General features: G+C 41.7%; 1 protein-coding gene and 1 long non-coding RNA gene across 3 annotated transcripts in view; one reads left to right on the top strand and one right to left on the bottom strand.

Annotated features, from left to right (window-relative positions):
• Positions 1 to 308: 308 nt before the first annotated feature.
• LOC116053677 lies at positions 309 to 5,520 on the bottom strand. Its single transcript, XR_004105902.2, has 3 exons — positions 5,509 to 5,520; positions 2,288 to 2,290; positions 309 to 508 (listed from the first exon to the last, which is right to left on the bottom strand). It is a non-coding gene; the product is annotated as an uncharacterized LOC116053677 (long non-coding RNA).
• Positions 3,442 to 27,205, top strand: part of ahr1b (aryl hydrocarbon receptor 1b) — a 48,489-nt gene continuing 24,725 nt past the window's right edge. Inside the window, exons 1-4 of one of the 2 annotated variants that reach the window (XM_031304759.2) lie at positions 3,442 to 3,685; positions 6,599 to 6,786; positions 14,036 to 14,124; positions 24,736 to 24,825. In XM_031304759.2, the coding sequence (XP_031160619.1) occupies positions 3,630 to 3,685; positions 6,599 to 6,786; positions 14,036 to 14,124; positions 24,736 to 24,825 (423 nt within the window). In that variant the 5' untranslated portion in view covers positions 3,442 to 3,629. Of the gene's footprint in view, positions 3,881 to 6,598; positions 6,787 to 14,035; positions 14,125 to 24,735; positions 24,826 to 27,205 lie in introns of both variants that reach the window. The other variant, XM_035998427.1, reaches the window with a different exon arrangement.

The following is a 27,205-nucleotide window of genomic DNA, read 5'->3' as shown; positions in this document are numbered from 1 at the left end:
AAACATAGAAAAATAGGGTCCAGGTTGAAAAAAAAAAAAATGGAAGTTACCCTTTAATGCCTCTTTAAATTTGAGCGCTTTCAATCCAGTCACAAAGTATTCATATAGAAATCAACAAACAACCCTTTGTACTTATTATACTTTGCAAACACCAGGAGGCCAAGGCTCCACATTGCAGTATCTTTGTGTACCTGTATATAAATACATAAATGTTCTGTTTAAAATATGTATATGTCCTATATTGTGTATTTTAATGCCGTATTGCCTTAACCCTGACCCACGCCTTCATCATTTATTGTACATATTGCACAGCATATACAAAAAAAGTATGTTAACTTCCTGTTATGTTTTTTTTTTTGTGTGTAACTTTTCAACACGTATCTCGTTCATTTGCCTTCCAAATCTTGCCTCTAACAGTGTATCGAGTGTTAATCTTTCCATGCTTGTAACAGCGCGTTATGTAATAAAACGTCAAAATGTAATACATTTTATACTTCATTATGAAAATCTACTGAACACAAAGTATCTTTTTTTAAACTAAATTTTGAGTCACCATGTTTAAAATAGACATGACAATGTTAAAAAGATGAATAAAGACATCCATTTTGGTTAGTTATTGCATAATGCACCACACTACATTTTGGTTAAAATAAAGTGCAACCCTTCACATTTTGTAAGAACCGCCGCATTATGTAATAATTCATTACAAAGTGCAGGGAAATCTGGAGGCGGCCTTTAGCTCACTCGGTAGAGCGCGCGCCCCATTGGACTCGGTCCTTGCCAGCGTATTACACATTGGGTTTGGGGTTTTATTACATAATGTAGTGAACATGTATAACATTTTGAAATTGTATTACATAATGCGTTGTGACAATGCTCACCATATTAAAGGTGATCTGATCACACATTGCAGTGTTTTTTAATGCCTGTCTGGTCTGTCCTCTGGGCTCTAAATACATGGGTTTTATTGAAAAATTTGACAAAAACCAAGATTGGGAAATGTGAAAAAAATATATGAAGTTAAAGGTGCCGTAGGTAGGATTGTGAAGATCCAGGACTTAGCCAAAGAATTTGAACATCGACAAGTTCTCAGTCCCTCCCCCACTTTCTGCTAAAGCCCAAAATGGTCTCCTAAGCCCCTCCCCCAAAAAGGGAGAATGAATGCGTGTGCATGAGCAGTGATTGACACCCAATTAGACACCCCCCCCCCCTGGCCCTGATTGGTGCATCTGAACAGGGAGCGGTGGATTTTTGCAAATCGCACTACAGGCTGTAGGTGGTACCAGATTTTTTTCTAAATGACCTGCTTCATGTAGTTCTACTGGAACATAGGATCAGTTTCAGCAGATATGACAGAAAGTTAGTTTTAGAAGTCTTATACTGCACCTCTAAACGGTGATAAGGAAAAAGTGAGTGTTTATCTCTTTCGGGGGGAATTTCTTACTCTCTTAATGAGACTTAAGTGAAAAAATACAGGTATAAAAAATCGGGAAGCTTGACTCTAATTGGAGATCATGAGAAAACTGCACATATTTTTTGTACGTTTCATAGCCGTTATTCTGTCTATTTGAGTCAGAAATAAAGAAAATCTCATTTTGATGTTGGGGAAAACGCAATGAAAATTGACATGTTTTAAAGCAGGGGTTCTCAAACGTTTCCCCCTCTGAGTTCTGTTTTTAAGCCAAAAGCCAGTTTGGGTAGAAAACCAAAAATGTTTGTATAAAGAGGAAGAATACTGCGATGTCAGCGATAGATTTATTAAACAAGTCTTGTAACTGAAAAACATTTAAATGCTGATGAGAAAAAGGTGACAAAAACTTAAAAAAAAAACCTTCTAAAGACTGTAGAAAGAAGGAAGGAAGTAAGGCAACACTATGTCGACAAAAGTGACAAAAAGATTTTAAAAAGCGGACAAAAAACTTTGCAAAAAAGCAACAAACATGTTAAAAAAAAAGACAGTAGAAGGAAGGAAGGAAGGCAAGAATAGGCCCAAAGAAGGCAACAAAAACGTCACATTTTTGGTAGAAAAAAAAGTCTATCTAAAGAGGTACAACGGTCTGGTCCAACAGCCTTGGAACTGAAAAACATTTTGCAAAAAAACATACAAAGTACCCCTAAGGGGACACGTACCCCCCCCATTTGAGAAACTGTTTAACCCTCATGTTGTCCTCGGGTCACATTGGACCGGTTTTCAACGTTTTTATATCAGAAATATGGATTTCTTTGAACCAAAATGCCCAAAAATAACATGGACGCATGGTTGTACGTTGTATGGAACCCATACAACGATCTTTGCACGTAAAATGAATGATTACTTTTATTGAATTTTGGGTGTTTTATTCAATTTTATAAACATGTTTAAATGGTGTCAAAACAGTATCGTGACTAAACTTTGACATAAACCAGCCTGTGATCCACTCAACATCGTTTGATGTTAACTGTTAGTCAAAATAATTCATCATTTCTGCTGTTTTAACTCAAAAAGTAGGTATAATATCATCTACATTAGGCTTATTGACCCTGAATTTCAAAATACAAAAACTTTTGACCTGGATGAGCAACAACTTCATGGTCTGACGGGAAGACAACACAAGGGTTAAACCATTCAAATGGAGTTCTTTGTTCATGCATATATATTATTTATTTATTCATTCATTCATTATCATTGTAGTGTTGTTGAACGTGATGGTCTCCAGTGTCCACTAGATGGCGGTGTAACTACATGTTTTGTAACTGAAAGCATCTGTTGCCTGTTTTTGACAATCTGCTCCAAGTTAAGCCCTAAAACCATAGACTGCAATAATATATCCATGTATAAAAATATACAGTATGTTTAGGATTATTGTAACTGTATACATGTTTTAGTTGGTCAACATGGAGCCAATTTTTACTACTTTGCTGGTTAGTCTTGTCCATAAAAATTGAACAAAATAATTTTTTGTGATCAAGAAAATGTGTCTAAAGTGTCTAAAAAAATGTGTTATTTGTGTCTAAAGGGTAAACTATTTGCGTTTATTTTGCTCTGAACTGCTGTATACAAAGTTACACCAAATCTAGATGTTTATTAAAATATGAAAACAACATTAGTGATGTTTATAAAAAAAGGCCCTAATGTACTGTTGTAGTTTGTGAAAGGTATCCACCGAGAATAATGGAGAATATTTAATAATAATTATAATAATGCATTTTATTTACATAGCGCTTTTTAGAACACTTATAGATACTTTAGAGAGTTTTGGAAATTTTGAATAAATACTTTTATTACACTTTTATTAAAAAAAAATAATTAAAAAAAAATAAAAAATAAAAAAAGCTATCAAAAAATACAACATTAAAATCTTTAACCGTTGTTTTTCCTTGACGTGATGACGTGACATTTGACCCGCTGCACGCTCCCGACGTCAAATCAGTGACCGGCCGCGGGAAGCGCGCGCTAGTCCGGGGTCCGCGAGACGAGAGAGAGCAGCAGAGAGAGGTGTAGGGAGGAGAGAGAGGAGAAGAGGACGAGGAGGGACGACATTTCACTTTCTGACGGTTTAATTTCAACGTTTTTGGGGCTGAATTTCGTCCCCCAGGATGTGGAGATTAAACGGAGTTTAAGTTTTTTTTTTCTTCGGGATTTGAGCGCCATGGACGGGATAACCGGAGCAAGAGGAACGTTAGTTAGTCCGTTGGTGGTCAGCCGGTAATACTTCGACAGGCAGCTTTTAGCTAGTGACAGAGTGTATCTTTAGTTATGGCGTCTGCTGTATTTCTTCTCATATGAATTACCGCTGGTTTCTTCCGTCTGGAGTTTGTATATTACAAGTTATAAACAGAGACAATAAAGCAACAACAACATGTATGCTGGACGGAAAAGAAGAAAACCTGCGCAGAAGGGGTAATATTTTTGTTGTAGCTTTTTAGACCTTTTCAATGGAATTCTTCCATTGCTAGGCAACAGCCTGGCCCCTTGTTAACCTCCTGTCAATTTTAGCTAATGTCATTCACATAAACTGCAACAGGAAATCAACTTATGTAATGTAGAATGTTTATGTTTACTAATGCAGACACTGCATTTTGAGAAAACAGCCTTTTATAGATATGGATTATGAAATATCAGGCATTTTTGCAAGACATTTAAGGTGAAGAGGGGTACAACATTTAAACGAACAGATATCAACGTGACACTGCTACCAGCTGGTGACTTACATTAAGACATATATTTATGTTTAAATATGCAAACGAGGCATTATCTAATGCTGGCTTTTGGTGTCTTTAGGAGACATTTACAGGCGTAACATAGACAAAGTGTAGTAAAATAATAATAATCTACTGTAAATGTGTATTTTGGATAGTTTTCTTCCCAACAGACTGAAAGAAGACATGGTATAGAAGCAAAATGCCCCAAAAAGTCAAAATTGAAAAATGATGTTTAAGTGTGAGTGTGTGTGTGTGTGTGTGTGTGTGTGTGTGTGTGTGTGTGTGTGTGAGTGTGTGTGTGTGTGTGTGTCTGTGTGTGTGTGTGTGTGTGAGTGTGGTTGCCGATTCTGGTCATTCAAGACGGGTTTTATTGTTTCTACTCATAAGCAATTTACTACAGTTATTGAAGACATATCTATTAACAAACATTCATAACATATCTATATTTAAATATTGGGAAGAAAATAGCCTAATATTAACACTAAAGCTGGGCTGGGGGGGGGGTTTCAGATCTCCACTTGTCTAGCAAGAATATTTGTTTCAACATTTCCTGTATTCTGCTGGGTTTTTCTGCAACAAATTGTGCCTTTTTTTTGCATGCGGATATCTTTATTCATGTAAATATTATTATAATTAATGAATTAATCTGCTGTACTGCAGATTCAAAACATTACACATGTTTCGGGATGTTTTTTTTTTCTCCAGTTTTTTGTTCTTTTTCCCACTTTTTAAAATCAAATTCAGTGAAAGTAGTGAACTGATCATTTATTTTACGGAACCATCCGCCTTATTTTTAATTTTTTTATTTAATTTTATTTATTTTTTGACAATTTGGTTGAAAGAAACCCAAATTTTCTGATCTAGAAACTTTTTGAAAATGGGTCAAATTTGACCCCGAGGACAACAGGAGGGTTAAACTCTTTGACTTCGTCACCCCCGGCCAGTTTTTGCTTGATAATATTCTGGATGTTAAGAGCATATTTTTATTGACATCTCTCCCCCACTTTTAGCAATTCTACTTCTCAGTGATTGGAGTACTGTAAATGAAGTACACAGAGAAAATGCAAATATACAATAAGTTCACCAAACACTACACCAGACCAATGCTGCAGGCTGAGGAAAATATAATGTATTTCTCTCCATATACCCAAATCAGTCAACATGTCAACATGGAGAATCACAACAACAACATGTCCCAGTGCTCATGCCACTACAGTAGTGTGCATAACACTGTTAGCTCAGCAAACAACAGAAAAAACATTACACACTGTATCCAGTACAGGTTACAATTACAGTAAAATACAGTACAGAAAATACTAGACTTACCTGCTGCATTTTTATAGTGCTTAAAGGAACACGCCGACTTATTGGAACTTTGTCTTATTCACCGTATCCCCCAGAGTTAGATAAGTCCATACATACATACATTCTCCGTGCGTGTCATAATTCTGTCTGACGCCCCCACCGCTAGCCTAGCTTAGCACAGATCCTGGAGGTAACCGGCTCCATCTAGCCTACTGCTCCCAATAAGTGACAAAATAACACCAACATTTTCCTATTTACATGCTGTGATTTGTATAGTCACAGCGTGTACAAATAACAAGGTCACATGACACACAGCCATCTGCTAACCGTATACATACTGGGAACTATATTCTCAGAAAGGCAAAGTACTGCTACTTGGGCGGAGTGATTTGCTCGCAGCACCTGAGAAGCCCCGTGGTGAGGAGCAGAGAGTTCGCCTGGAGTTCGCTCAGAGTTGGAGTAATATCACTCCGCCCAAGTAGCAGAAGTAGCAGTGCTTCGCCTTCTGAGAATATAGTTCCCAGTATGTATACGGTTAGCAGATGGCTGTGTGTCATGTGACCTTGTTATTTGTACACGCTGTGACTCTACAAATCACAACATGGAAATAGGAACATGGAACATGTTGGCGTTATTTTGTCACTTATTGGGAGCAGTAGGCTAGATGGAGCCGGTTACCTCCAGGATCTGTGCTAAGCTAGGCTAGCAGTGGGTGCGTCAGACAGAGTTACGACACGCACGGAGATGATCAGGGTATGTATGGACTTATCTAACTCTGGGGGATACGGGGAATAAGACAAAGTCCCAATAAGTCGGCGTGTTCCTTTAAACCTGATTTGTGCGTCTACAATTAAGCAATGATGTGTTTGCGCACCTGATGGCTCTGGTTCACAGATCGGCTCATAGGTGCGGTCATTTGACAGTCAGTGCTTTGGAATTGCAAGGAAGTGACATCGTGATATACTTCTGTGTCTAATGTACATAAGTGTGTTTAGTGTTTTGCAAATCACTGTGTGTATTGTTTTGCAAAAAGTGTGAGGCTGACATTGTGCTTTTGGTCATATGTCAGTGTAACCTTATTTGTGACACTGCTGTGTCCCTTCATGTCCAGAGTCAAACCGACCCCGGCTGAAAGCGCCAAGTCCAACCCGTCCAAACGCCACCGCGACCGCCTGAACTCGGAGCTGGACCGGCTCGCCAGCCTGCTGCCCTTCCCCGAAGACGTCATCTCCAGCCTGGACAAGCTGTCCATCCTGAGGCTCAGCGTCAGCTTCCTCCGCACCAAGAACTTCTTCTCCGGTAAGGAAAACACCAGATCATAATGAGATATAAGGGAGCTGCAGAGCTCGCATACCTCAGCTTAAACAACGTGTGTTGGTCTACGAAACGGTGTGTTCTTTGGTTTTTGAAAGACTTTTGCGCGCGGTTTTGACGAAAATTTACAATAACAGAAACACCTCACAGACTGGGACACAATAACAGAAACAGTGATTCACAGACTGGGACACAATAACAGAAACAGTGATTCACAGACTGGGACACAATAACAGAAACACTGAGACACAGACTGGGACACAATAACAGAAACACTGAGACACAGACTGGGACACAATAACAGAAACACCTCACAGACTGGGACACAATAACAGAAACACTGAGACACAGACTGGGACACAATAACAGAAACACCTCACACACTGGGACACAATAACAGAAACATTGAGACACACTGGGACACAATAACAGAAACATTGAGACACACTGGGACACAATAACCGAAACACCTCACAGACTGGGACACAATAACAGAAACACTGAGATACACACTGGGACACAATAACAGAAACGCTGAGACACAGACTGGGACACAATAACAGAAACACTGGGAAACACTGGGACACAATAACAGAAACACCTCACAGACTGGGACACAATAACAGAAACACCTCACAGACTGGGACACAATAACAGAAACGCTGAGACACAGACTGGGACACAATAACAGAAACACTGAGATACACACTGGGACACAATAACAGAAACACCTCACAGACTGGGACACAATAACAGAAACATTGAGACACACTGGGACACAATAACAGAAACGCTGAGACACAGACTGGGACACAATGACAGAAACACCTCACAGACTGGGACACAATAACAGAAACACTGGGACACAATAACAGAAACACTGGGACACACTGGGACACAATAACAGAAACACCTCACAGACTGGGACACAATAACAGAAACACCTCACAGACTGGGACACAATAACAGAAACACCTCACAGACTGGGACACAATAGCAGAAACATTGAGACACACACTGGGACACAATAACAGAAACACCTCACACACTGGGACACAATAACAGAAACACCTCACAGATTGGGACACAATAACAGAAACACTGAGACACACACTGGGACACAATAACAGAAACACTGAGACACACACTGGGACTGGGAAAATGTTACGTTTTTAAACAATAAACATGTCCCCATACATTTTGTGTGTCTTTGTGGGATTTAGATGCCACCCGCTACCGCATGACACAGTGCCAATGTAGTCTCTTTGTGGGTTTCTGCGTCTCTTTGTAGTCGTGTTGTGTGTCACTCTTTGGTCATTGGTGTTTCACCTGGGGTTGTTTTGCGTCTCTGTTATTTGGCGTCTCTTTGTAATCAGTTTGTGTCTCTTTGTGGTAGTTTTGCGTCTCTTTTTTTTTTTTACATCATTTTGGACCTTTTATTATCTCCATACCTGTGTCTGGAAATGCCGGAAAAGCTAGAGCAGATAATAAACCACTAACAATCAAAAAGCTTGAAGACAAAACTTGCTAAAGAAGTCCAACTGCAGTCATCAGATCTGAGAAAAGTCTTCCAGTCACATTCGTTCGGCTTACAGTAGGTGCTACACCTAAACCTTATCAGGGCAGGGAAAACCCTGCAAAAAGTAGTAATATGACAAAAAGCTCCCAGGAAGCCGCATATTTGGGGTTCTAAACTGCTTTTGGCGGCGGTGGTTTTAAAGTGGTGACCATGATGACTTTTGAAGTTGAGACAGATAGGGAAAGAAAGCGACGCCGGTAAATGTCAGTCTCTAGTCAGTGAAAACAGATGCTTTGCCCTTTTCCTTTCCCCGCCTACTGAAATAGCTTTTCACACCTCGCACACAGGACCTGCGGACACAGAGGCAGAAAAACATGCAGAAACAGACGGCGGAGGACAATTTCAAGTAAAAAGTCAGAAGGTCAGGGAGAGTTTCTGGAAGCCATGTTGGAGCCCGTGGTGAGTAGGGCTGGATACCGAATTCCATACTTTTTAAGCACCGACTGAATTGCATCTAAAGTATCGTATGGGAAAAATGCCTCATCATTCAATACCTAGGGAGTAAATCTCATCAGCGTCAGGGAGCCAATCAGCATGCAGCATTCTTCTACCAAGCTCTAATGATGTCTGTGACATAATAGCAATGTACCAAGGTCCAAACGCGCCTGGCTTTTAAAGGGAATGGGAGATGATCTCTGATTGGTTTATTGCATGTTACTCCCAAAACACACCTCTGATTAATGAAGACACTAAGTACAACCCTTTTGAACAATGCGCCCGGCGCACGGACCCTTTGTTCCGCTGTCAAACTAGCAAAAGTGGATTCATACACGCCCCTTAACGCACCTGCGCCAAGCGCTTCCCGCCGTGCACTCAGATCGTTAAAAGAGGGCCCTGTGTGTTTGAGTTTTGGACAAGCAGGTACTGTATATCGCCGCCTTAAAGGAAATAGCTCATTCAAATGTTTTTAGGTGAGCCTTTTTTTTCATTTCCTGAAAACAACAGTTTTGGACATACAAGGTTTTCACCCCGACAGTGACGATGTATAAATATTTTGTAAGAGGTTTAGAGTTTGTGACCTTTGTGTCTGGGCTGTCTGTGAGTCAGGCTCCGTTTAAGAAGTGATTTAGTGGCTTTGTGGAGGTGCTAGCAGACTTATAGGCCTAGCAGATGGATTTTGAAGAGGTGCGTGGGCGTGTGCACGCGCGTATGTTCACAGATTTGCTGTAAGAGGCACATTGTAAGTTTGTCCAAAAAAACAACAAACAGCCTTCAAAAATCCTTGAACCTTTACTGAATGTGGGACATATCAGAATCCTACTGCTGCAATGACGGTGCAGAGACTCCGTTCACTTATATTCAGACAGACAGTATGATTACAAAAAAATAGTGTGTATTTTGAACATTAAAGCATGTAAACATGTAGTAGAAACCCCAAACACAAGTACAAGCCTGCAAAAAAGAGCAGAATTTGGGATAAAGCCCCGTTTGGTTTTCAGACTTTACCGTGATATGGAAACACTCTTCTGTTGACAAACTGCAGAAGCTCTTTGGCTGCTGACGGCCAATCACAGACACGATTAGATCTTGGTAGAAGCACGCTGCGTGCTGATTGGCTCACTGACGCTGATGCGATTTACTCTCAGGTATTGAAATTGGGTGTTGGATGACGAGGAATTTTTCGATACTTGGTACTTCAGAGGCAATTCGGTCGGCCCCTAAAAAGCAGTGATTTTGGTACCAGGCCCTACATGCTGACCCTGCAGAAACAGGCCAGCAGACCCATCTCTGTGGCAGTGCATTAAGCCTGGACGATCCCCCCCCCCACACCCCCCCTCTCATCGTAGCGTCTTAGTAAACCAACCTTCACGTATAGTAGGTCAGCTCGTCTTGCCCGTGGCCGCGAGTTGACCCGTGTCCCAAAGTCTCAGTCTCACAGTAATGTAGGTCTGAAGAGACTGCAGAGAGGAGGTGGGAGGGGGAGATGAAAGCCCCAGAGAGTAAAAACACGGCGGGGATAATCCAATCACGGACGCTTTACAGAGCTTTTGAAGAACGAAGGGGGGGGGGCCCACTTTTCAACTTTTGACCCCTACAATCTCAGAGAAACACCTGTTTTTAAATGTTCTTACAGTAGTAGTCAGGGATGCGACGATTATAGATGTCGTCGGTACGATTATAGTCTGAAGGATAATCGCGTTTTTCACGATTATCACAGTTATGATGCGTGAATCAATTTCACCACGAATGTATAAAATCACGTGACCACTCTAGATTTGAACGTGTCATCTTTTGCTGCCTTGAAACAGAAATAACAGTTTTAAATGTTGTCGTTAAAAAAAAGATTACGTGACCAATCGTCAACCTTTTTATTTCAATTCATCTGACGGGTTTAGAGCGTTCCTCCCCAAGGCTATTTTGCAGCGGCACCGCGGCTCTGTCCGGCGCTTGGCGCCACCCAAGTGATTGGTTTAAAGAAATGCTAGTGAACCAGAGCACGTTTTTCTGCTATGCCGGAATGCTGTGTGGACTCGCCAGACCCTCCTCCTCAGCGCTGTGGAGGAAGGTCTGGCCATGCAGTGCTGTCCTTAAGACGTTGGCCCTAGAAACGGCCCTGCTAGCTGTTGTTTCTAAAAGTTGGAGGAGCTTCTAGACACGATGCACCTGTCACAGGTAGGGTTGGGTACCGAAACCCAGTTCCACTATGGAACCGGTTCCTACGCAACCGGTAGGAATCGGACCGGATTAGAACGCATGTGTCGACTGAAATATTTTCCCTCTGTCGCTCCGAAACGGCCGTAAAAATATCACACTTTCTCTGTAGTCTACCGTTAGCTAGCTACCGTAAATGTGGGCTACTTTTAAAATGCCATATCTTCCCTCTGGGCTCACCAAAACGGACGTAAAAGCATATTAAACCATTCTCTGCACGTGAGCGCTAGTAAACATACTACATCTTTAATGTCATTTTTCAGTTTTTCAAGGATCGGTTTAGGAAATGGAATCGTTTTAAAAGTACCGGTTCGGCATCGGAATCGTAAAAATCCAAACGATACCCGACCCTACTCACAGGGAGATGCGCAGCATGTTGCCAGTGACGAAATGCGATGATGAGATCTCTTTGCAGCCTTATATCCCATAGGGCAGGGGTCTTTAACGTTTTTTAACAAAAGAGAGACGGAGCAGGGAGCCCCTACTACTAATAGTGTACAAAAATTGAGACCTCTGCCATAAGGGATGAAGAAGAGAAAGTAAGTAACGTTTTAAGCGGTAACGTCAGTGACACGTTTGGGCTGTTGCGCTGTAAATGCAAACGTCGGCTCCCGACTCGTTAGCTGTTAATTGCGTCGTTAACATCGCCGTCCACTGTGAACATTAAACAGGCTAACGTTAGCCAACCGGTAACGTTGACAAGCTGGCAAACACTTAACACACAATAAAGTCGTTAGCAAGCTTAGCAACTTGGGTTGAGATCCCCGTCGCAGCTCCAGCTGTCCTGATGTCAGGGCCGGGCTCTGCTCTGCGTTTTTCCTTACTTTAGTTTGCTTACTTGCAGCAGTATCCCACCACGGTCACTCGACGGTCAATACTGGCAGTGGCCGGTGTCTGCTTTCACGTGTCTAGGGCGCGTGCGCGAACGCGAGCGTTTGCGTTTGTCAAGGAGGTTTAATAAGAACGGCACGCACTGCCACAAACAACGTGCAGCCAGTTAACACTCGGTGTAGCCAAGCCTTTACGATGAATTAACCGTGAACGCGGGCAACAGTGAAATCGGTTAACCGCTGCATCCGTAGTTGTAGTCCATTGTGTATTCAACCCGTGTCTGTTCTTTGCAGAGAGCTAGTTGGTATCATGTTGGTCTCACTCTCTGTGAGTACACGGGAGACTTATGTTAGGAATGGGGGAGGTTACACACCAACAGTTGACTTTACTCCGCTGTCAAGAAGAAACTCAGTTCAGTTCTAATTGTACAAACACATTGTAAGTTGCAGATCTCTGTTGCCGTTGTCATTTGGGGGGGGCGGGAAGCTCTCCTCCTGTCAGCTCTGTGTTTTGGCCGTGGCGATAAGTAGCTGGATTAGACGGGTCATTGTTTGTGTCATCATTGTGCAGACTGTGGAAGAGACTTTAATCCGCGGCTGCTGCAGGTTGATGAGTAGAATAGATGAATACATGTTGCAGTCTCTCACGTGTTCCGTGTAAGGCTACATTTACATTGCTAGGATGTATGCGGCTTCCTATGTGCCTTTCGCTCTGTGAGCCAGATGACTGTAAAGCGTCTGTTGTGATGTTTTTATTGGCTGTTGGTGTCCTTGTCGCCCTCCGTTGTGCCAACACACTTCCCCTCCTCCTCCCGTTTGCCTCGGGGTGTTTTTTCATGCCGCCGGCCACCGTTCATGACATCAGCGCGCAAAAATACCCCCCCTCCACCCTCAATTATTGATAGTCGACATGCTTTTCCTGCTCTCTCTCTCTCTCTCTCTCTTCCACCACACTGAGTGCTGTCGCCAAACAGACAAAGCTTGGGGAGCATTCTTTTTTATACGAGGAGACATTTTTTGAGATGAACTACAACACACTTATGTCACAGGCATTAAACAATAACAACTGTGAGGGACCATTCTGGTGTTTATTCATGTTTTATGCGTTATTTACTTCCCTTTTCACCCATTTTCCTGAACATGGCATAAGTTTTAAGACTGATATGGCTCTTTCCAGGCAAAAATGTGCTTAAAAAAAGCAAATACAGTCTCTGTTTATTATATCTAATATCGGTGTTTTCCCTAGGTTTGTGGAATTTTCGGATTGTTCCACAGATTTTATTCTTCAGCTATAGGAAAGTGCATGTTAAGCGATACTTGGCTTGAAAACAAACAGAATTTAGGGCTTGGTTAAAGCCAATTAGCTTACTGCTTCTTATGCAAGAAAGCAATTCATTTTGTGACTCTGCGTTTCCTTGTACGTTTTGATTGTTGATGTCGTGATGTAGGTCTTAAAATACATTCGTAACGGATACGACGGAGCTTTATCAGACCCTGTGTGGAATTTGGGTCGCGATCAGAAGAAGCCGTTTGAGTGGCCTCTGTGTCGTCCGCAGCGCTCAGAGACTTCCCCTTCCATTAACGTCTCCGGCCGCTGCTTTAGAAAAAAGCTCTTTTGTGTTCCTCAGACTCAACCCACTCAAACACATTTCACCCCCAGGGTCAAAGGCACCGGGCCGGCCTCCGTGTTTCTGTCTCAGGGGTCAGAGGTCACAGAGGAGCCTCTGTGGGCTGTTTTGTCTGCCTTGTCAGAGACGGTTTAGAACCGAGACGACCCCAACTCAAGAGTACTTTCCTGTATCTGTGTCCCGTGAGCTCCTCCATGCCCCTTCAGGAGACTGGCGGCAGGTCCTGAGTGTATTGATTCCAATGGGAGAAGGAAACGAGGAACACAAATTATGAGCAATTATTTCTCCCCGTAGAAACCAAAGTGAATATTGGACCCATTCTTCACAAGCCACAAATATCCGGAACTTTCTGACACTAAAATTGGCCATTTTTCCGACCTGATGCGGCCCTCGGAGGCGCTGCTCTACTGTATAACATGATGACAGATTGCCGTGACAGGGTTTTTCAGAGACGTCTGCTAATCGGTTTGTGTTTGGCCAACAAAATGAAAGCTATTTGTGCTGTGTCCATCACTGACTTGTCCTCTCTGTTCCTCCCTCTGTAGTGGCGCTGAAGAACCAGCTGTCCAACGGCACGGCGAAGAGCAGCGCTCACAGTGACGGCCACCTGCCCGAGGGGGAGCTGCTGCTGCAGGTTGGGGAGGCTGCTGTCATATTTAGACTTCCATCATCAGTAAACGTGTTTTACTGATTTTCTCTTGTGTCCTTAATCAGAGCTGGCGCTGTAGTTAAAAGGGTTAGTTTGTTTTTTTAAAACTTGGAGCCTATTTTTTTATGTTTTTTGTCGAAGTGACACAATCTTCGAACACTGGTCCAGTACTAAGCGAAAACGCTGTGACCAGCAGCTGCAAACCTGTGCTGCGATGCTATCCTTTAGAGCAGGGGTCTTCAATGTTTTTCAAGCCAAGGACCCCTTAACTGAAAGAGAGATGGAGCAGGGACCCCCTACTACATATATTGTATAAAATGAAGTTGCATATTAATCTGGTCCTACTATAACTTTTAGGGCAGCATGAAGCATTTGTAGATAAATTGTTTGCATAGAATACTAAGCTATTCAAGTAGCCTAATAATTGTTGGCATGCTTTTATAAATCATGTTTTAATGTTAAACACACATGTGGAACAGTCAATCCTTTGGGATGAACTGTATCTGTAGATGGCTGCCTTACATTACCATCAGTTGGGATTTGTATTTGCTATTAATATGTTGGAACCTCTGCAGTGACTCTGAGGACCCCCTTGGTGTCCCCGACCCCCTGTTGAAGATCCCTGCTTTAGGGCAAATGTGCAATGTCAATTTCGTCCACTAAAAGTGCTGTTTTTGCCGCTGACGGGCTCAGGTTATTGTTCTAAGTGTTTGACACCATTATGGAAAGGATCCCTACAGAGATAGGCCCTTTTTTAAAGAGTAAATTCTACTTTGTTTAAGCAGAAACAGCTCCCAAATCGCTATCGCTAAACCCACCAGACTCCATTTAAAAAAGCAATACTTTTAGCGTGTGTATAGAGCCAGCATATTTTCACATGTAAATCGGTAAACTATGTGTTTATTTCAGCCAAAACTACAGTCGTGATTGTTGGAACACCAGAAAGAATAACCAAAACGGCTTTTCATAGGTTCATTTTGTGTCTGTTGACTTTGAATGAAGTGTGTTTTACGATGATAAAATTACTTTTTAAATAAATAAAATAAATGATATAAAATAATGTTTATTTACATGGAGTCTGGTGGGTTTAGCGATAGCAATTTCGCAGGCGGTTTTATGTTTGAAAAAGGGATCTTATTGTTTAACAGAAAGGTCGACCTCCTTAGAAATCCTTTCCATAATGTTGTCAGACACTTAGAATATTAATCTGAGCCCAGTGGCAAAACAAGCACTTTTTTGGACGTAAATTGAAAGTGCGCAATAGCCCAATAACTTCCACTGCGGCTCGTTTCCCTGACTGCCGACTGCAGCGATCTCTCTCAATACTGGACCAATGTCAAAGCTTGTTGTTCCCATAAGTCACCTAGACACAAAAACATAGGAAAATAGTCAGGTCAAGGTTGGAAAAACCCGAAATTACCCTTTTATTCAGAATTGTAGGTGATTTTTAAGATATGACGTTGAGAAATATCTGTGTGGAGATGGAAATGAATTAAAAACATAATTTTAGGATGATTCATTCAATAGGACAGCCCTATCAGACACACATTCCTGAAAGATACAACCCCAAAAAGTTACGCTTTAATGTGGTGTGGACTAAAAGAATGTGGCTCAACTATACAGATGTATTTACACGTTACAGACATCTGGATACAGTTTGTATTCAAAGTGTTTGATCTTTGCCATCCCATTAGAACGTCTCGGACATGTTGAAATCTGGATTAAAATGTGACTGGACTGGGCACAGTCGAATAGCTATTAACTAAACACTCCTGGCTCTGAGGATCTGAGTTCCTTGTGGCTTTTTTTTCCCGTGCATCATGCGAAGAGTCTGCACACAACAGCAACAACTGGCGGTTGTACGGTCAGTTCACATCCTTCTGATGGAGGGGAGGCTGCTCTGCACAGCAGGACAAGAGCAGAAATGGCTTGTTTTCGTGTTCTCGCTTCAGCTTTTGGAAAATAGTTAGAGAGATGAGTTTGGAGCTCACCGCAGGGATGAGTTGTTTTTCACTTCCATCTCACGCTATTATTATTTTCAAAAGCCATATAACGACATTGTATTGTGTCATATATGTGTGTGTATTAACTCTCTGAGAGAGACCCCGCCAGACACACACACACACAGACACGGAGAGACACACACACACTCACACACTCACTCACACACGCACATACACACCAGATACCAGTGAAATTTCATGACTCTTGATACCCAATTCGATACCACGGTCAAAAACTTCAACAAAACGATGAATCCCCTGTCCTTCTTTTATAAGGTGTATTTTAGGATAACACGGATAACACTTGGGGGGTGTTGGGACAGTGTAATACCATTGATAAATGTTTTGATCCCGAAATCACTAAAACCCCAAGAATATAAATGTATTGATTTTGCTTTACTATAGGCACTATCGACACAGCGGGGGCGGTATTACACTCACATTATTGCGCCGTCGTGACAAAAAGAGAGCTGAGGCAGAAGGCAAAGCTCTCGATCTACCGGTGAGTTTACGTTCCTACCCTCACCTATGGTCATGAAGGCTGGGTCACGACCAAAAGAAGGAGATCCAGGGTACAAGCGGCCCGAAATGGGTTTACTCAGGAGGGTGGCTGGCGTCTCCCTTAGAGATAGGGTGGGAAGCTCAGTCATCCGTGAGGAGCTCGGAGTAGAGCCGCTGCTCCTATGCGGCGAAAGGAGCCAGTTGAGGTGGTTCGGGCATCTGGTAAGGACGCCCCCCTGGGTAGGGATGGGGATCGTTAATTTATAATGATATTGATACCATTTTCTTGAGACTGCTTAATGATCCGAGTCTTTATCGATACCATTATCGATCCTTTTCTATTATTTGGTGGAAAGATGAGACGACAAATTCGTAATCTTAACAGAATCTTTTTTTTGCAAAAACTGTGAGTCTGTCTATTTCTCTGTTGCTGTTTTTGGTATTTTTGACAACTTATGGTCATATCTAACTCTTCTGCCCCCGGGCGATTCCTCTTCACTGTTTTCGATCTTTGTTTCAGCTGCAATGACGGACCAGCCTTCCATTGGTTGACAAGACAAGTCTTTACGTACTGTAAATAATTTTTCTGGTTTGCGCACGTATCTATTTTTAGATATCACGTTATATGAGCCACTAGTCTCGATAGCAGTATCAATAAGCTCGGACCTTAATGTAAGTCAATGGAGGCCAAACGGCGTTGATTAACACGCTAAAAAGCGAGTATGCGTCTTCATAACACGCCAATAAATGGCATACGAATTGGCGTGTCTTAAATACGCCATTTCATGAGATCAGTCTGTATATTGAGAGGCACATTGAGGGTGTATGAGAAAATCGGGAAGACATTTGACCGGTTTATAAAAGACGAAGACATAGGGGAGCTGCTAGCGTGAAATATATAATTTGCCTTTTGTTTTTTTATTGTTGTATTACGGCAGAGGTTGACAGAGAAATATTGTTGTGGGTTGGGATGGGGGGGTCAAAATTAATATAAAAGAAGTATTGATCCCAGAAGAGTAAATGGGTCACTGCAGCGGTGAAGAATCAAGGATCAGCAGCCTCCTCCTTCAGCTGCTCTGTTCCATTGCAGACGGCAGCCCATGAATTATACAGAGCCGGTGAACACATCTATTATTGAAGTCGCTGGAAACTGACTAAAAGCATTCAAAGTATTCTTAGATGTTTGACAGGATATCACCAAATCTTAAACACACCCCTCATGCATTCATATCGTCCACTTTTAGAGAGTGAGGTGTGTGCAAACTGGGTCAGTGTGCTTTTGGGAAATATTATTTTATGGTAAATACTGAGAGAGAGAGAGAGAGAGAGAGAGAGAGAGAGAGAGATTTCCTGTGTTTGCTGTCATTGGGTTATCATCTGACAGAGACAACAAACAGACGAATCTGCAGTAAATATTTATGCCACTCCACTCTGAATTCTGTCTGTGTGTGTGTGCGTGTGCGTGTGTGTGTGTGTGTGTGTGTGTGTGTGTTGGGTGTGGTCACATACTGTACTGTAGGTTGTTTTTTTTTGTTTTTTTTGCAGTTGTAAAGTTTAAATCTTAGATCCCAAACTAATCTGGTCATGAATCAATAATAGATTCTGTTTTAAGGTCCCATATTCTTTTTTTAGCTTCATACTTGTATTTTGGGTTTCTACTAGATCATGTTTACAACATATTATTTTTCTCGTACCGTCTTGTCTGAAACGCTCCGTTTTAACGCCTGTCTCTTTAAGACCCACTCCCCTTCCTGAAAAAGCCCAGTTTTGCTATGATTCCATTTCGTTATTTTGAACCTAATTACAAATTGTTTCAGAAATAATAAAAAACCTCATCAAAGTAAAACCGGCGATTGTTTTCATAGTCGATGAATCCGTCGTTGATTATTTTCTCGATAATTGGACTAGCTGTCCCACCAAGCAGAAGCACTGGCTGTTCTCCAGTCTGATCAACAGCTCTGTTATAACTGTACATATATATATATATACTAAATACAGGATATACCTGCATACATATATACTAGTACATATACTAAAATGATGGTGATGGTGAAGTCTCCCGGGTAAGTAGTGTGGTCTAATACAGTGGTTCTCAAATTGCGGGTACGTGTCCCCCTAGGGCTACTTTAGAGGACTGCAGGGAGTACGTGACATTTTTTTTGCAAAATGTTTTTTAGTTACTTCTGCTGTCTTTTTTTTTTTTCTTCAAGTTTGTTGCTTTTTTTCGAAGTTTTTCTCTCTGTTTTTGAAGTCTGTCACCTTTTTTTTTTTTTGAAGGTTTTGTCATTTGTTTTGACCTATTCTTGCCTTTCTTCCTTACTTTTTTCTACTGTCTTTTTTTTCTTCAAAGTTTTTGTCTCTTTTTTCGAAGTTTGTCGCTTTTTGGAATTTTTTGTCACTTTTGTCGCCCTAGTGTTTCCTTCCTTCTTTCTGCTGTTTTTATTGCTTTTTTGAAGTGTGTCTCTTTTTTCGAAGTTTTTATTACTATTTTCAACCTGTTCTTGCCGTACTTCCTTCTTTTTACCGTCTTTTTCCAAGTTTTTGTCTCCTTTTTCCATCAGCATTTAAATGTTTTCCAGGTACAAGGCTGTTGTTAGTAAATCTATCGCTGACATCGCTGTATTCTTCCTCTTTATATTAGGGCTGAACGATTTTTGAAAATAATCTAATTGCGATTTTTTTCAAAAATATTGCGATTGCGATTCAATATGCGATTATTTTTTAAGCTCTTTGTCTTCTGCATTATTCAACAAAGACAAGCAATAAATCATCGTGTAGTATGAACAATACAAGATTAGATAGTTTAAACTAACTATCTTTCCTGGAGGCCATGCCTGTATGTGATGATGAAATTAGGTGATGCATGAATTTATATGAATGACATCTTTTATTGAACTACTTCAGTCCCAGTAGTATATTGAGCACTGACAAAGCCTGTGGTAAACATTCATATGAAAGTCAGAAACAAATCACACAAACTAAAGGGCAGATTGCAGAAATATAAAATCAAATATGTGGCTTTACCACACTTAGTATTTACATTTAATTATCATTTACTGTAATAAACATATGTAAACATGTGGATTGCACTTTTTAAACACTGTCTTTGAACTTTACTAGACAGTTAAATAAGTAAAAATATAGTATATACAGTATATACAATGGTGTATATTTTTTTTTACAACGCACACAGAGGAGCTGCCTCCAGCCCCTCCCTCCCCTCATGAAGTTGCGTGCCGCGTGCATGACAGCGTCAACGTTGCACTCACACTCAGAGACAGAGAGGCTATCGTTACGTTAGCAGTAGCATGCTGCTGCTGGTCTTGCCGTGGGATTAACTGTACTAATAAAACCGTTGAAACAACGCAGCCACGCTGCTGTGAAAGCTCCCAGAATGTCATTTATCAGAGTCTGGTTGTTACCCCTCCCCGCTTTAGTCTCCTCCACTCCATATCTTTATAACGGAGCTAGCTAACTGGAGCTAACCGCTAATCAGAGCTAATGGTTGCTAACCGAGCCTTCAGTTCTGCGTGCCTGTATCCATTAACTGCCCGTATGGACTCGAGCCCGAATAAAACCCTACATTTTATTAAAATTGCTGTAAAAGTTTTAAACTACAACTCAGAGTTGTTTGAATGACAGAAATCAGCTCAAGGTACGGCGTAGCGTTAGCGTGCTAAGTTGATGCTTTCTCTGCGGCGTGCAGACTGATTTGCTCTCGCAAGTCACGTGACCAAATCGCAGCCTTTGCGATTAGGAAATCGCGTCTTAACATATCGCGATATTATTGCAAATGCAATTAATCGTTCAGCCCTACTTTATATAGACTTTTTTTTTTTTCTACCAAAACTTAATTGCGCTGGTTAGGGGGTACATGGCTTACAAAAAACTGTTCAAAAGGGGAACATTATTGAAAAAAGCTGGAGAACCAGTGTCTTAGAGATACAATTCATAATGCTTACAACTCTGTGTATCTCTCACTGAAAACATTGTCGCCCACTTGCTGTTGACAGCCATGCGGAGGCCGACCCAATTGTCGTCCGTGTTGTCGCTGCGTCTCTGTCAAAGCGAATGATGAAAACCATCAAGGTGAAAGTCTGCGTCCTTAGAGAGCCGCGTCTCTGTTAAACGGAACAGACTGGTTTGTCGATAATCCAAATTGTGTCTGACGACCGTGGGAAGTTCCGTAGCCATCTCACGAAGCTACGATCAAAGATGTTTTTTACTTTTTTTTTTTTTTTCATAAATGACTCATACAGATTAATGTGTTATCAAAATATATTGGGGATTAAGTTAATAGTTGATTGATCTTTGTTGATGATTGATCTTTGCAGCTCTAGGGTCCTGTCTTACACCCGGCGCAGCGCAAAGCCCGACTCAAGTGTCTTTGCTAGTTTAAGACCGACGCAGTTGTCAGTTTCCCGTCCAGCGCCCACGTCGTTTAAATAGCAGATGCACTTGCGCCCATGGGCGTGCTGTTCTTACAGGGAGGTGTGTTCAGGTGCATTCTGGGCGTGTTGCTATCTTGATGCAGCTGGAAGTGATCGCGCCATTGACCAACAAAAACCTGGTCTGAAGTCAATAACGCAGCATTTCATTGTTATTTTAACAGAGCATTAGTAAAATGCTCCTAGGCTCGTGCACAGCGAGCGCACACTATGCTTGTTACACACACAGGGACGCACAGCAGCACACACACATGCAGAAGATTACAAATACAAATATTACGGTGCAAATCCTCCATCATAATAGCAATGCTCCAAGGTCCAAACGCACCTGGCTTTTAAAGGGAATGGGAGATGATCTCTGATTGGTTTATTGCATGTTACGCCCAAAACACACCTATGAATTAATGAAGACACTAAGTACAACCCTTTAGAACCATGCGCCCGGCGCACAGACCCTTTTTTCCGTGTAAGTGGATTTGTACACGCCCTAAACGCACCTTAGATCGTTAAAATAGGGCCCCTAGGCTGCTATTGACAAGTAATGCCTGACACGGCGGATGATATAACTTGATGATAATTAAGGTATTATTCAGTCACATTTTTTTGGCCGTGCAATCTTTAAATAGAAACTTGTCAGCTCAAACAAAGACCACAACATACCGTGGGATAAGTCAAGATGAGGGTGTGTGTATTAATTTAGCTCAGAGCTGTGCGGGGAGCTTGAAATCAGTCAACCAGAATGAAGCAAGCAACCCTGGCCAATATAACAAATGTTAATAGCACACCAGAGAACAAGTAAATTAAGTTTTTTTTTAATTAAAATGAATCAGTCACACCTTGCTGTTATCGAGTAGGACCTTCCTACCTAAATGTCAATTATCCAGCAGCTAAGAGAAGCTGTCTTGTTTTAAGTCTGATGCTGATGAATTTTTGACATTACGAAATGGCTTTTGAAAGAGGTTTCGAAAGGGCCGATGTAAGGTTTTGACCCAACAGCAGCGATTCAAACCATGCGATGTGGAAATGAGGAGTGTATACTGTCTGTTGTCAGACGAAGGCTGTGTTCCTACGGAGGTCATCATCGCCCTCGTCAGGGAGGTGTAGGCGGGACCAGCGGGATGCCGTTGGGACTCTTTGCCGTGTCGGGACACGGTGTCATCACCTCCTCCCCGAGCCCCGAGGCTCGAGGAGGGAGAGGAGGAGTGATGATGAGTACTGACCTCCTTCTCTTCTTCCTCTTCCTCTCTTTCTGCCCGGGGGAGTCTCATCACTGTTTAATATTTTTTTAAATTTCTTTATGTCTCCTCTTATTCTTTCTCCGGCCCCATTTCTTCTCTTTCTTCCTTGTGCTCACTGGAATCTGATAGTAGCAAGTGAAAGCCCTGCAAAATGTAATTTTTCAAATGTAAGGTTTGTAAGGCATGTAAGGTTTCAAAACCAATACAATTTTCCGTCACGCCGTTCCTGTGGTATGAGCTGGGTTTTTTTTTTTTTTTTAGTCAAGGACAGAAAGTGCAGTTTAGAAATCCGTCTCCCTGCCAGTGTGCAGTGTGTTTAATAAATAAAATACATTGTGGTCAATGGAAAAAAAAAAATTGTTTTTTTACCCAGACATTTAAAAAAGAATACATTTTAAAGCTCTAATTGCAATGCCGCAATACAGTCAAACCGTGGTATTTTAGCTGAAGGTTATCATACCGTCAGAATCTTATACCGGCCCATGCCTAGTAGGGTTGGACATCGTTTGGATTTTTACAATTCCGATGCCGGACCGGTACTTTTGAAATGATTCCGATTCCTAAACCGATTCTTGAAAAACTGAAAAAGTGTAGTATGTTTGCAATCACGTGCAGTGAATGGTTTAATATCCTTCTACGTCCGTTTTGGTGAGCCCAGAGGGAAAATATGGCATTTTAAAAGTAGCCTACATTTACGGTAGCTAGCTAACGGTAGACTACAGAGAAAGTGTGATATTTTTACATCCGTTTCGGATCAGTCGACACATTAAGAGGAACCGAAATGAGGAACCGAAACTTGCGTTCTAATCTGGTCCGATTCCTACCGGTTGCGTAGGAACCGGTTCCATAGTGGAACTTGGTTTCGATACCCAACTTTAATGCCTAGTGAAATGTTTTTGTCGTTAGCTGACATTTGGTTTCAGCAGGTAAAACTACCTTTAGTGCATGTGCAGTAAATTTGTTTATACGTAGGGCTGGGTATCAAAAAATGTTGATACCGATACCGTGACTCGGATACCGGTTCTTAAACAATATTTTTTTTGCGATACCAATTTTATAAAACGAAAACTAATTTACAACATTACACGTTACATTTTTCCTGCGTGCCTAGACGGCCAGGAAAAATCATCAGCAGCATTATTGCATCTCAGTAGACGCATGCTGCGTGCTTATTGGCTCGCTGACGCTGATGAGATTTACTCCTTAGGGTTTGAAATTGGGCATGGAATGACGAAGCATTTTTTCAGTACTCGATACTTTAGAGGCAATTCAGTCAGTGCCTAAAAAGTATCGAATTCGGTACCTATGTTATGTATGGCTTGCTAACAATGGTCACACGTTAGCATTTTATACCCTAATCCTCAGTGACTGGTGTCCAAAAAGAGAGAAAATTAATGTAGTCCGGTCTGTGACTACAGGCTACAGATTGAAATGATATGGACTGTGGATGTTCATACTTACAAGAGGATGACATTTTAGTTCCTCTTGACCTCTTCTTTAGCGCTGCCATCATTGTATCCATTGTAGCAGAGGGAATTTTTTAATATGTATTCTTTACCCTGAACCCTATTTTCCCATGTTTTTTGTTTCTAAATGACTGATGGAAACAACAATCTTTTTAATTGGTCTAGTTCCGCTTCTTCAATGTCCGTCCATTAAGTGCTTGTTTTGCCGCTGTCAGGCTCAGATTATTATTCTAAGTGTCCGACAACATTATGATTTGAATCCATACGGAGATAGACCTTTTTGATAAAGAGTAAGATCCTTTTTGTTAAACATGAAAAGCCCTGAAATCGCCATCGCCAAACCCACCAGACTCCATGTAAATAAACATTCATTTTATCATTGTAAAACACGCTTCATTCAAAGTTAACAAAAACAAAATAAAACCATCAAAAGCCGTCTTGATTCCTCTTTCAGCTGTTCCAACAGTCACCGCTCTGGTTTGGTTGAAATAAATCCTTAATTCATCTATTATACATACATATATATTATATATACATGTGATTTATATGCTGGCTCTATACACGCCAAAAGTACTGATTATTTAAATAGAGTCTGGTGAGTTTGGCAATGGCGATTTCGGGGGCTGTTCCATGTTAAACAAAAAGGTCTATCTCTGTAAGCATCCTTTCCATAATGTTGTCAGACACTTAGAGTAATAATCTGAGCCTGTCAGCGGCAAAAACAGAACTTTTAGTGGACGGACATTGACGGTGCACATTTGCCCCATAGGGTCACATTGCAGCTTGTTTCGCCGACGCGTTACAGCGTTCTCGCTCAATACTGGACCGATTTCAAAAGATTTTTGTTCACATTAGTCACTAAGACACCAATGTGTGGGGAAAAAAAAGAGTACACTTTCAATCATTGTGAACATTATACAAACACATCTTCTCTGTGCAGGCCCTGAATGGCTTCGTCCTGGTCGTGACAGCGGAGGGAATCGTCTTCTTTTGCTCTCACACCATCCAGGATTACCTCGGCTTCCATCAGGTAAAAACCTTCCCTGTAAAACAAGTCGCTTATCCCAACCCAGCGACCTATTCTTATTCTTCTCGACTCTTTGGATTAGGCAGTGTGTCCTCCTTTAGTTTGGCTTGTTTCATCCGGGTGAGATTGATAACATCCCCCCCGAAACAGCACAGAGACTCCTGAAAACATTTCTGTTGGAAACAGAGAGGAAACACAAGGAATTATGGGTAGAGTTGCTACTCCAAGACTTATGGGATGCTCATATTTACACATTTCTTCATGTGTTCTCAACTCTCAACACCTCCATAGGCACATTTCCTTCACTTTAGTGTAAAATTGGGTAATTTTATGTTTAGTCTCACAATGCCAGGCCTACTGTATAAAGCTCCACAGCGCTGTGGAGTAAGGTCTGGCTACACCACAGACGCATTCTGGGATAGGAGAAAAAATAAATGCCCTGGGTTGTTTGAATTATTTTAAACCAATCGCAATCGTCTTGGGCGGCGCTAAGCTCCGGACGCAGCGACGGTGGCTCTGCTAAATAGTCTCGGGAAGGAACATTTGCACCCCGCAAAAGAAAACGCCACATACAATATTAAATGAAGTCAACTGTTGACACAATACAGTAACGTGAGCCATTTAAATTAGCTGGATACATGGTTAAATCTCATTGGCTCTTACCAGTGGAGGGGTAGAGTACGCGCAGCGGGGCAAGGAGGCATTTCATTGGTTCTCTTCACGGGATTACAGCAGCTACAGATGAAGGATCTGTTCCCCTCTTTTTTCCATAGCCCATTAGTTCATTATTGCTGTCCAGTAGAGGTGTGACGAGATCTCGTCGAGGTAAAAATCATCTCGCGATATCGCTCACAAGTGCAGAGCAGCCGCCAGCAGACAGAGTCTGACCTGGTTGGTCTTGTAATACATCTGGCATGGAAGATGAGTCTGGCTTGGACCTCCCAACACACACACACACACACACACACACACACACACACACACACACACACACACACACACACACACACACACACACACACACACGGATTGCAGCGTGCAGTTCAGTGTGGCGCTGATTCGCGCAGACCACTCTTTTTTTTTAAAGGAATCGGAAGCAGAAAGCAAAACCTAACTTTACTTTTAATGATATTAAACAAATCAAAATGTTCTCCCCTCGTCTTAAAATGGTTATAAATCAATACAAGAGCAGCCTCCTTCCTTGTTTACTGCCGCAATGAAACGCTTGGTTACGTTGTAACCAAGGTTCTCTGAGTAAAGACAATTTTTTTCCAGTCATAATTCTCAGTTAAAGTTTCCTTTAAAATAGTGTTAAAATCTCGTCTCGTTATCGTGAACCCGATCTCGTGTCTCGTCTCGTCACACCCCACCATTTCAAACACTATTTTAAAAAGTGTATTTTGGAAATGGTTACCAACCCTGCCTTTTAAATGAAGGTAACTGACACGATTACAGTAATGTGAGCTATTTAAATTAGCTGATACATGGCTGAACCTCATTGGCTCTTACCAGTGTATCTCCGTGTGGACTTCGTCCACAGCAATCCCACCAATCGCTCCCAAAACGTCCCAGTTAGAGAGGAAATGCAAACTAAACATATTCTTTGTAAATCTTTACAATCATATCCCTGAAAGAACCGAGCAGGCCTGCCTTGTTGCACCATCCAAATTGTCTTCAAAACTCGCCATTTTCAGCGTGTAGCTCGCTCCCTCGAAGTTTGTTGTTGTTTCCCGTAGCGAAGTGATTTTGAGAACACTAACACACACGGAGTGGAAAGTGAGGGGCAGTGTACTTCCGTTGAACCAGGCTACTTTATGTATAATTTAACTCATAATTGGTTAATGTGACTTCATTTTATTATGCGAATAACATGAAGACCCTCTCATCATATCTTACATGTTTGATAGTCTTTTCTCTTAGCTGGGTCCAACATGAAGACATATATAGTCTAACTGCCGCAGCAGGCTGAATATGTAGCGAATTATGAGGAGTTTTTTCAGGCTGCAGAGGCAGAGAAGTGGAGTTTAAAAGCACAACGAGGCTCATGACGGACCCCGAGAGCACCGAGCGCCCCGAGGATTGAAACAAACGCACATATGGAGCGAGAGCTTTAATCCAGCCACTGCCTCGAGTCTAATCCCATTTCGGTGAATGTGATTATCAAATTAGCCAAAGTCTGTCTATCTGACACACACACACACACACACACACTTACGTACACACAGGCACACCATCCAAAACACACATCTGTCCCTCTTTCACACACACACACGCACTCACGCACGCACGCACACACACACACACACAGGTGTAAACATCACGCGTTTACTACGTAAACCCAAATCCGTGGTGAAGCTGCCGTCTCTGCTCGCGTGGAGTGGTT

This window comes from Sander lucioperca, chromosome 24 (genome assembly GCF_008315115.2).
Source record: "Sander lucioperca isolate FBNREF2018 chromosome 24, SLUC_FBN_1.2, whole genome shotgun sequence".
Lineage (NCBI taxonomy): Eukaryota > Metazoa > Chordata > Actinopteri > Perciformes > Percidae > Sander > Sander lucioperca.
Note: the sequence above shows the minus strand (reverse complement) of the source record. Positions and strands in the feature narration are given on the sequence as shown.